This window comes from Adelges cooleyi, unplaced genomic scaffold, assembly GCF_023614345.1.
Source record: "Adelges cooleyi isolate 19-005CV unplaced genomic scaffold, UGA_ACOO_1.1 ACOO_flye_CR_arks_rails_tigmint_CR_PRNA_23, whole genome shotgun sequence".
Classification (NCBI taxonomy): domain Eukaryota; kingdom Metazoa; phylum Arthropoda; class Insecta; order Hemiptera; family Adelgidae; genus Adelges; species Adelges cooleyi.
In genome coordinates this window covers 16,093,155-16,103,765 of record NW_026095893.1, presented here as the reverse complement: position 1 = coordinate 16,103,765, position 10,611 = coordinate 16,093,155, and the positions used below count along the sequence as shown (strand labels likewise).

At 31.3% G+C, this 10,611-nt stretch overlaps 2 protein-coding genes across 4 annotated transcripts; both read left to right on the top strand.

The window, feature by feature from the left end:
• The first annotated feature begins 285 nt into the window (after positions 1-285).
• Positions 286-5,295, top strand: LOC126835495 (tumor necrosis factor alpha-induced protein 8). 3 transcript variants are annotated; one of them, XM_050568132.1, is made up of 3 exons: positions 286-490; positions 1,884-2,035; positions 3,360-5,295. In XM_050568132.1, the coding sequence occupies exons 2-3, from the start codon at positions 1,886-1,888 to the stop codon at positions 3,768-3,770; spliced, it is 561 nt and encodes a 186-aa protein (XP_050424089.1). In that variant the 5' UTR covers positions 286-490; positions 1,884-1,885; the 3' UTR covers positions 3,771-5,295. The 3 variants fall into 3 exon arrangements, with proteins under 3 accessions (XP_050424089.1, XP_050424088.1, XP_050424090.1); XM_050568131.1 differs by lacking the exon at positions 286-490 and adding an exon at positions 1,456-1,572; XM_050568133.1 differs by lacking the exon at positions 286-490 and adding an exon at positions 1,463-1,572 and having other exon boundaries at positions 1,631-2,035.
• A 2,375-nt stretch (positions 5,296-7,670) lies between these two features.
• Positions 7,671-9,772, top strand: LOC126835496 (ribosome biogenesis regulatory protein homolog). The gene is made up of 6 exons (XM_050568134.1): positions 7,671-7,942; positions 8,006-8,258; positions 8,501-8,743; positions 8,814-8,945; positions 9,361-9,476; positions 9,543-9,772. The coding sequence occupies exons 1-6, from the start codon at positions 7,791-7,793 to the stop codon at positions 9,673-9,675; spliced, it is 1,029 nt and encodes a 342-aa protein (XP_050424091.1). The 5' UTR covers positions 7,671-7,790; the 3' UTR covers positions 9,676-9,772.
• Positions 9,773-10,611: the final 839 nt, after the last annotated feature.

Below are 10,611 nucleotides of genomic sequence, written 5' to 3'. Positions count from 1 at the left end.
GGTGAGACTATTTTTGTGAGAATTAACAAGATAAAATTTCGAATATTATTATCAAATTCCATAGCGGCGGGGAGGTTCACGACAGGTAATTTCAAAGCCGTATGGTCAGTGTAATATCACAATGCCCGGGCAAAGGTGGCAGCTGTATTCGCGTTTTTCCCTATTGTATACCGTGTGTTCTTCACTATTACAACCGCCGTTCGAATATCAAAAGAGGCAGCTGTTTCCGTCCGCCGAATGCACAAACGGTTTTAGTCCAGTTCCTGTGTGCAGAGCGTAGGTAGCGTTCGACGATAACATGTATGCTATCGCGATTTTATTTAAAAAACAAACAAAATCGTATAGTTAAAAAATAAAAACAACAATAATTTTAACACATTATTATATTATACTATATTTGTTTTAATGAATTAATTCGCGTTATCCTTTTCAAAAATATACATTTGTGCACAGACCAACACAAACAAACCAAATCAAACGGGAATCGTCGGTGAGTTTTTAATAACTAATTAGTATATGATTTTATTATATGTATCTATAGTTAACGTTGTGTCGATGCTACACAACAATTTAGCAAAATAGATTATTTAAAAATCTTTTGTCGATGTTCGGAAAACAAGATTATTTACATTCTATTATAATACTTGTTTTCGACAACTACTATTAAATGTGTAGTTATATAATATTCGAGAAATTTTATGGTACATTTGCGTTATAAGAATTTCATTTTCGGTCAAAGCATATTTTGACAACAATTGAAATATTAAAAAACCTTTTCAAAATCTATTATTGCAGTGTGGACAACGCTTTTAGGCAGACGCGCATCTAGGGTCGCTTATGGGCTTTGGTTCTTTCTTGCCCTTATTATTTTCATGTAAAACCTAATGACCACCGTAATAAATAATCACATTTATAAGTTGATAGCTGAACTGATTTTGTTCTTTAATAACATTTAGCGAGAGAATATCAGCCATATAATTTGTCTAATAGAGAGTACAAAAAAAAAACCAGTAGAATATGAAAACAATTTTTGTTTACTACTACCAAACCTTACTCGAATAGGTTCCGTTTCAATCAATTATTGTACAAGCGAAAAAAATAGTCCCAAAACTGGCACCAAGAAAATAAACTATGGAATCTGCACATTCTTCATACCAATTTGAATTAGTTAATGGAAGTAGTAGGTAGGTAATAACAATTATAGAAGAAAAATACTCGATGATAAAACATGAAGTCCTGACATTTACCGTTTCGCAGGAGTTTCCGGAAACGAACCCATCGACAAGATACCTATAATTTTTTCAAACCGCATCCCGCTGAACGACGATAATAATAATTATATAATGATAGGTCTTGGGAAATATTTGTATACTTGAACCAGTTTCGTTATAATAGTGGAGCACTAGTGTGTTTGCGTCTAGTATCGCATTTCTCGTCCTACAAGTACAACATATACTGTTGACCGGTAGTTCCAGTTCGTTTCAATCAAAGAGCTATGTTAATTGAACCCGACCTTCGGGGAAACGTTGTAGTTTCAATTAATAACAACAATATAATATAATAAACATATGGGTAGGTGTATGCGTAATACTTAAAAAAAAAATATTCACTCGCTGATTTATTATTATAGCTAGAGACGTCCGACACGCATATTATGCACAATTACTAATCGGCACTGTGCATCGCATATGAATAACAATGATTTACAAGTCTCTCGCTTATTTTTAACAGTTCCGGCGAAAAAGAAACGATCATTGTAAATCGTTCTTAGTCACCTCCGCGTACGCCGTACAGTTGTTGTGCTCGTGTGAACACTTTAGTACAATATCAATAAATATAGTTTATTAATTTGCGTCAACACTGTTCTGTTTATGTGCATACAGGCATGATGGAGGCGTTCGAGTCTAAAGATATTGTACTGCAAGTACAAAAAAAGTTTATGAGCAAAGTCACCAATAAAAGTGTCGTGAAATTGTTTATTGACGATCGCAATGCCAGTATTTTGGACAACGTGTACAGGCTGGCAAAACTTTATGTAAGTAAATAAAATTCAGTACAAGTAACAAACACAATATGATCATTTTTTCATTCTAACCGGTATCTATTGTAGCTACGCTACGATGAGTTGACAATGTTAAGTATTTTAAGTTTTAAATATTTTAATACTTGAATCATATGTATCTATACCTATCTGTGACAAGTATTATAATACCATTTGGCAGTTTTGGGTTATGTCCAAATCCGACTAATCTAAATGTTAACATTAGCCGTGACATTTATACAAGTAATATATAAATATTTGTCAATATTATTATTAACACGTTCACTGTCTTAATGTTAAATTAAATCAAAAGTTATCAGTCCTATGATCTATATATGGGTCACGTTCAACTTATTTTAGTAGTCCATGATCCACATGTGGTTCATTTCAAACATTTATTTCTCTGGAGATTTATTTGTATGGACTATATTCTATGAAATTCATAATAACACAGTTGGACAGGTGAGATGATAGGGACTTAATTAACTAATTAATTAATTAGGGACTTATCTATAAATAAACCATGAACCACAAAGGGGTCATCGGACAGTGAACGTGTTAAAAACATACAAACATAATAATTATTATACATGACAATAATTAAAAAACATATAATTATCAGCTTGTATATATAAATCAAAAAACAAATATCTGTAATTATTATTTTATTTTTTAACCCGATTTACTACTCTACATAAAATATCAAAAAAAATTATAATTTTAAGAATTGGTGTAAAAACGTTTTTACACCCATTCTTAAATTAGTTATTGAGTACCTCCAGGGTATTAAGATTTTTTATTAGTTCACGTTTTAATTGGCTTTTCATGTCTTGCAAAATATAATTATTTTTATTTGAATTTTCTGCTAAACCGATAACGGTTATCATAGTAGTTTATTTTCATAACTCTTTATTGTTGTATTACAAATATAGAATATTTTACATACCTAATTTGTTTTAAAAAATATAATCTGACTTTTTAAATGGTAATTCACTAAACATTATTTGTAAGTAGAACTCACTTCAAGCTCTGATTATATAAGTTTATAACAATTGTTGACATTAAATTTCCATAATAATTAGTTTTCAAAATCGCTATGTTCATTAAGTAAAATTTGAATAGAGTGACATAATAATATAATGTATTATTCGATAGCGGAGTGGAGCGGCAGCCATTCTCCTCCCGAGACGGCATACGACGGCCTCTATTTAAGTTTTACATTTATTTATTACACTATGTCACGTCACAACTATAAAATTAATATTATATTATGTCTATTATGTTTGAAATAGTGATTAAAAGTGTTGTACTGTTTCAGACTGGCAACAAGAGGGATTCTGAAAAACTAACGAAAAACATCATTAAGATAATAGTGAAAATAGGCATACTTTCCAGAAACAATCAGTTCAATAAAAACGAACTGGCGCTGGCCGACGACTTTAAGTTGAAATTCAAAGAGCTCACCATGACAGCTGTGAGCTTCTACGAAATCGAGTACAGCTACGACAGGAACTACTTGACCACGCACTTTTCGGTATGCCGGGAAATGCTTAAACAGCTCACCAAGAGACATCTTACCGACAAAACAATGACAAGAATAGACAGGACGTTCGAGTTCTTTTCGGATCCGTTGTTCTTAGATGCGGTATTCAAACGCGACAAACATCTAACGGCAACCGTCGAGCTACTCGTAAACGGCTTAAAAGACCTGCTGGACAAAGAGTTCTAAGTATACCGTTGACAAAATATAGACTGTGTTTTTCCATCCACTAACTTTACACACATATAATAGTGATTAAAAAATACCCATGTCAAACGCAGTGTAACTGAACTGGATAATAATTATTAAGAGGGCGTCGCACCGGTGATTTTCAGTGGTAAAAACACGTTTAAGCAGACTGAAAATAACTTGCTTAATTTTGGTTTTAGAGTAAAAGCACACATTTTAAAATTAAAAGAAAACAATATTCCGGAGGGCGAGACGGAGCGTTTTAAAAAAAAAAATTAATTTTTTGGAAAGTTACAGTCATTTAAAAATGTTAAAATAGTCGTTATTTCTAAACTATGTATTGAGCGTTATACTTGGAATAATTAAAAAAGCGCACCGTCTCGCCTTCCAAAATATTGTTCTCTTTTAATTTTATAATGGGTGCTTTTACTCTAAATCCAAAATTAAACGAGTTATTTTCAGTCTGATTAAACAAGTTGAGATAAAAAAACATTTTTAAATCGCTTTCAAGGATACTGTGATAGTCCAAAAAATAAATCAACTACCAAAAATAGAGTCATAGTTATTAAACTAATAATTACACATCACAGTTTAACCTTAAATTAAGATTTTGTAGAAAATTGCCTATACTTTACTCTTTAAAAATGGACGGTGCGACGCCCTCTTAAGAGTACGATTATTGTTACTTGTTAGTGTCATCATATTATTATTGTTATACGTTTCACGAAGATGATCGTACACGTGTCACCAATCTCTAACCCAAGTTCGGACAACAGTCTAAAACTACAATAATTAGTTAATACATTTTTTTTTTTACTGTTTGCCCGACAAATCCCCCCTCCTTCTTTTGAGCCACCACTTGCTCTTAATAATCCAGACGACTTACCTACCCACTTTATAATAACTATGCGGTAATGAAAAATAATTGTTTGCTTAAAACTACTATACTTATAGTTACCAATAAATACACTCGATAGTGACCGTATCGTCACTATATATTATATATTATTATGTATAATCGTAAAACCATATTTTATACATTGGTTATGTATATCTACTTCTTAGAACACTATCACGTTCGTGCGAAAACGATTACCTATTTAAGTATCATTTAAATGTATGTGAGTAATGATTTGTGATTATAAAGTAGATACTCGATAATGTAGAACATACCTGAGTTGTGGTTTCGCCAAACGTTGTATATATTTATATTACTAAAATAAGCGCAATTGTTTAATAAAATAATAATGTAAAATATAGTTTATTGTTTGCTACGGTAATATGACCATCGATTTTGTGTGCGTTGAAGCGCCATAACAAATATGAAATAGATAATACCACTATTTTTCTATGAAATATCACAATAAACCAGTTCTTTGTATTTATGACAGTGTTGGGCAAAATTTAAATAATATAATAAATAATAGAACATATTATGACGAATTATATATTAATAGACGATTGAAAGATAATTTTTTATTTGTAAATTGTAAATAATACAAACTATTTACAACTTAATAAAGGAATGCATTTAGTTTTTTACGTTTCACAGATACAAATGATTAAAATGTAATTTCATACTTATTTAAAATTCATTTTATAATAATACACGATTTTTTGATTAAAAATAAAATAAAGTGTTTCATTTATGTATCTTAAATACATTTTATTCGATAATTTAAAAATTGTATCTATTAATGTTATTTAATTTTGTATGGGACCTATTATTATTATCATTAAGACATTCAAACAAATAATAAATAAATTGTGTATGAATATTACAACAATTTTTTTTTCATATATAATCAAATATCAAAAACCTATACAAATCCTACTCAGCTGTTCAACCAGGTTAATATGATTAATTAAGGCCCACATGAGAAGCGTTAAACGCGCGTTTACAACTATAATGAAACTGTTGTGTACGTATGACTAACGCGCGTTTAACGCTCTTCGTGTGAACCAGCCTTAAAATATGACATTATTCATCGCTTCATAAAGGTAAACGAAATGATGTCAAATAACAAATATTGCCCATCCTTTGCGTCTAAATATGAAAACCGATAATAAAATTAAAAGATAATAATGTTTTTTAATTATTTAGAAATAAAGTACCTATCTACCTGTCTGACGTTTTCAACAGTTAGCCATACTTAAAGGTAATTTTTTTATTTATTTTCGTCATTTGAGGAGGTCGGGTAAAAGGTGATTTATAATTTCAAAATAGGTAAAGCATTATTAAGTTACAACTATTGAAAAAATTACCTATCATGTTGCATACTAATTCAGAAATCTTATATTTACCTTAACTGTTTTATGTTGATAAAAAAAACAATTACTGTCGCATAGTATTGAAGTTTTACCTATAACTTATACATAAAATAGGGTATAAATCTACTTTACCGGACACCTTTTTTTTAAATCGATAGTATTTTGCATGCTGATTACGAATCTACAAACATTTTAGGCCGCTCGCACTTACTTTGAAAGTTACAGACGTTTGAAGTTCGCAGATTTTGACTTACGCGCGCGCCCGGCAGGCCCCGTCTACCCGCGAACGCTGGACACATTGTTCGTCGGTCACCGCGGTTCCCTCGTCTACTTGTCTCCCACCCATCGTGCCCACCACTAATGACTAACATTAAGCAGGCTAGGTTTGGACTCGTTAGGTCACTAACCGCTTTCAGAGCAGTATCAGGTTAGTTTTTTTTATTCCCTTTAGGTGAGCTATTTTTTCCTCTGGGGGTTTGGGGGCGTGAGCCCCCATCCAACGAAGAGCCCCAAAGGGGCTCGAGACGGCTCCCGGAGCCGGCAGGCGTAGGGAGTTGTTCTGCATAGTTAGTAGTTTATTTAATTAAAACTTAACTGAAAAAAGAAGTCTGCCCGATTTTAAATTCAGATTCGTAATCAGCGTAAAAAACATTATAATATGGCAATCAAAAATCGAAAAAAAAAGGTGTTCGCTAAAGTACGACACCGACGTCGAAAGACGGCCGGTATGTCGAGAGCGGCGACCGACTAACGAAGTACCCGGGGGCCGCCGGGAGACGGGACCTGCCGGGCGCGCGCGTAAGTCAAAATCTGCGAACTTCAAACGTCTGTAACTTCCAAAGTAGGTGCGAGCGGCCCAAAATGTTTGCAGATTCATAATCAGCATGCAATACTATCGATTTAAAAAAAAAAGGTGTCCGGTAAAGTAGATTTGTTCCTAAAATAGTTAAACTGAACTTAGAATACTTATACTTATCTATACTGAAAATATGAAAACAGTTATCCCTTAACTTAGCAAGGGCTAAATTTTAAATAACTATTGTAAAATACCGTAATTTATCATTTACCTACAATAAAAATTAAATTATGCGTAATACACAAAACAGTACACACAAGTAGTCAAAATTTGTTATTGTATATTTTAAAGTACTTAGAAAAATATTAAAAATTTGGGAAACAATCGAACTATAATTAATACTTGTTTAGTTAATAACACTAACTCGTAATAAGAAAATAGAGTTCTAAAAAAAAAATCAAGTAATTTAAAGTATTTTCAAGTTATTACAAAATACGCATTTTCTATTTAAAATTAAAATATTAATTTAATATTCGGCCAGTTTTTAATTTTTTATGCTTCATAATTCAAATATCAAAAGTTAATTATCTATCGTCAAAAATTTAGAATTTTCCAGCACTACTTGGTAAGATTATAAGCAAATATTTGAATTAAATTTTAAAAGTTAATTACTAGGGTCAAGTGGGGTAATTGTAAACGAATATGGCAAAATGTGTATGGGAAAAATGCACTATAAAAATGTTTCACCGTTGCGATATCGAAATCTAAGTGATAAGAATAACAGTTGGCAACGTTGAATGATAATCTAACCTCAAAAAAAGTACTGTGGCAAAATATTAAAAAAAACAAAACGTGCGAACAATCATTAGATTTTATTTACTATTTCTTTTGAGAACGTATAAATATTAAATGTTTTAAAAGTTCAATTTGATTAATTGTTAAATCTTTTTGAAATGGAAGACATTTCTGAAGTATTGAATCAGAAGGCAGCCAAAGACCAAGCTGCCCAACGTAGTGTAGCTGTTTCCAAAGTTTTGGAACCGGAAATCGATTTGGGGACGTTACTTTGTTTTGACTCTAATGATTTTGACACTAAACAACTTCGGTATGTATACCTTAACTAGTGGTTTATGTAAATATCGTAGATTTAACATTATTTTGTTTTTAGATCTGATCAAGAGTCTTATTTGGCGAACGAAACTCGTGATAATGTGCAATTGTTAATTAACAAACTGTTTGAATTGCCCATGAAAACTGAAGAAGGTTATATGTATGTTGATTTGCCAGAACCAAGGTATAATATCCCTAGAGAAAAACCTTTGCCAGCACCTAAAGCGCTCACTAAATGGCAGAAGTTTGCTATCGAAAAAGGTATTAAGAAAACTCCCAAACCTAAGAAGTCATGGGACGATATACTCCAGGTAATGTTTCAATTGCTAAGTGGCCATTTGCAGTAAGTAACAAAGAGCAAACAGTTTAATATAAATGACAACTGTCTTTACACTCTTATGAAACGTTAGGAAAATGTTGCGTTCAGCAAATAGCCCTTAAACCGTCAATATTATCATATAATTTAAAAAAAAATTAAGATATTTTTAACAATTATTTATAGATGATTAAATGGTAAATAACTATTATCATTATGATGTTAATTTTTTTACAGAAATGGGTTCCGGCTTATGGTTATAAAAAAGCAGCCGCAGAAAAAGAAAAAGATTGGATTTTGGAAGTCCCAGGAAATGCGGCCGATCCGAATATTGATTTGTTTGCTCAAAAAAGAGAAGCCAAGAAAGAACGAGTGGCCAAAAACGAATATCAAAGATTACGTAATATCGCCGCCTCTCGTAAAATCAAAGTTCCTACTGTCGGATTACCACCGCTAGAAGGCACCTTACATTCAAGCCAGGTAAATAACTATTAAAAACGTACACATTTGTACCTCAATGTAATAAACTATATATTATTTTTTTTTTTAGTTAAAAACGGCTGTTGATGTTGCAAGAATTTCGACCGCGTCAGTGGGTAAATTCCAACAAAAATTAAAAAAAGAAGATCTATCACAAAAGAAAAGCATACCGGGACTGAAAAAAGAAAAAGTTCCTGCCAAGGTATATGAATAAAACATTTGTGTTATTTATGCCGTCGAAGCAAAAGTGGTGTAAGTCACAAAAATTCAAAGTTGAGAAATGAAAGGTTAAAGTTAAAATTTTGTGTACGTTTTTACGAGAATGTAAAAGTTCTCATGCCGTCCAGTGGAAAACACTCGAACCACTTTCACATGCAATATCGCCTGGTGGTGTTACTACAGATTGTGTGTAAACGTGACTTGCACATCTTTTGCTCTCGACGGCTCATTTTATTCCAATGCAGTTATGTCACTTTTCCCTTAGTACAAAAACAAGTGTGCTGTTAATTTCTAAATATTTCTGTATTGACATGCTGTTATACAATAATTGGCATTTTCTCCATTCCTTTATAACCAAACGTTATAGAACCGAAAAATTCAAAATTAATCTGTTTTAGAGCATGAAAGAAGAAAAACAAAGCAGTCTTCAAATATTAGAATCAATTAATAACAAAAAGCCTAAATTCAATTTGGAAAAAGCTGCAAATAAAGCGATCCATGCGGAAGAATCACAGTAAGTCCTCGTAATATTAAAGCAGTATTGTTTATTAATTTTTAATACTGTTATTTATATTTAAAGGAGATTTAGAGCGAAACAAGATGGTGATAAAAAGAAAGGAGGACGTGGTCGCAGTAAGAGTTCTTTCAAGAGACCTACGGCAAACACTGGAAAGCGTTTGGGTAAACAGAAAGGTGGACACAAACGTAGATAAACTGTTTGAAACTGATTATTATTATTATTATGGTTTTTTACAATGTGTATTAAACGTTCTTAATGAGTTTGTTAATAAAATATGCATAACAAATCTATTATGCAAATTTTTATTATCAAATCCTTTCATCGGTGTAATAAAATATTATACCATTCTCGTAAAATCATTATGAAATAATCCAATAAAGTGATATTGTGATGTACTTGAATACGTCATAAACCCTTTCATAACCTGGTTTGTATAGTATACACATTATTATACATTTTATTCTACGAGGACATTTTTTATTCCTGAAAAAAGAATTATAATTTAATACTTATTGACTTACTAGATCAACTATTTCATAACATATACTTTATGTTAATACTTAATACGTATTTCATTCGATCATAACGACATAAATGTTAAATCAAAATCAAAAGAAATAGCCATGGTCATTGTAGTTACGTTGCTTTTAGAAAATTGTATTTAACAATCACATGATAAATGCCAAGTAAAAAAACCCAGCGTAGTCGCCACTAGGATGGAACTATTATAACCACTGAAAGTGATTCAAATACATTTAAATTAATGGTGTGACGCAAAACGGTAGATGGTAAAAACTAGTAAAATGTAAACAATACTAATATGTGTGAAATTATTAAAAGTGTTTGATTTTTATAGTTTTTCTAAAAAAAACAAATTATATCACTAAACATAAGGAAAAAAGTTTGACGTATGTAATATGTATGTAACTTTTAAAATTGGAAATAATTTACAGAAAATGTTGACTGGTCAATAATTAAGACACTTGTAATAATAAATATAAAAAACAAACAAAAATTAGCATTATTTTCGAAAATTACTAGGGCCCTACCTTAAAGTTATAACTCTGTATACCTGATAAAAATTTAAAGACGCAATTAGTTAATACCTACCAACAGTTACATACATTAT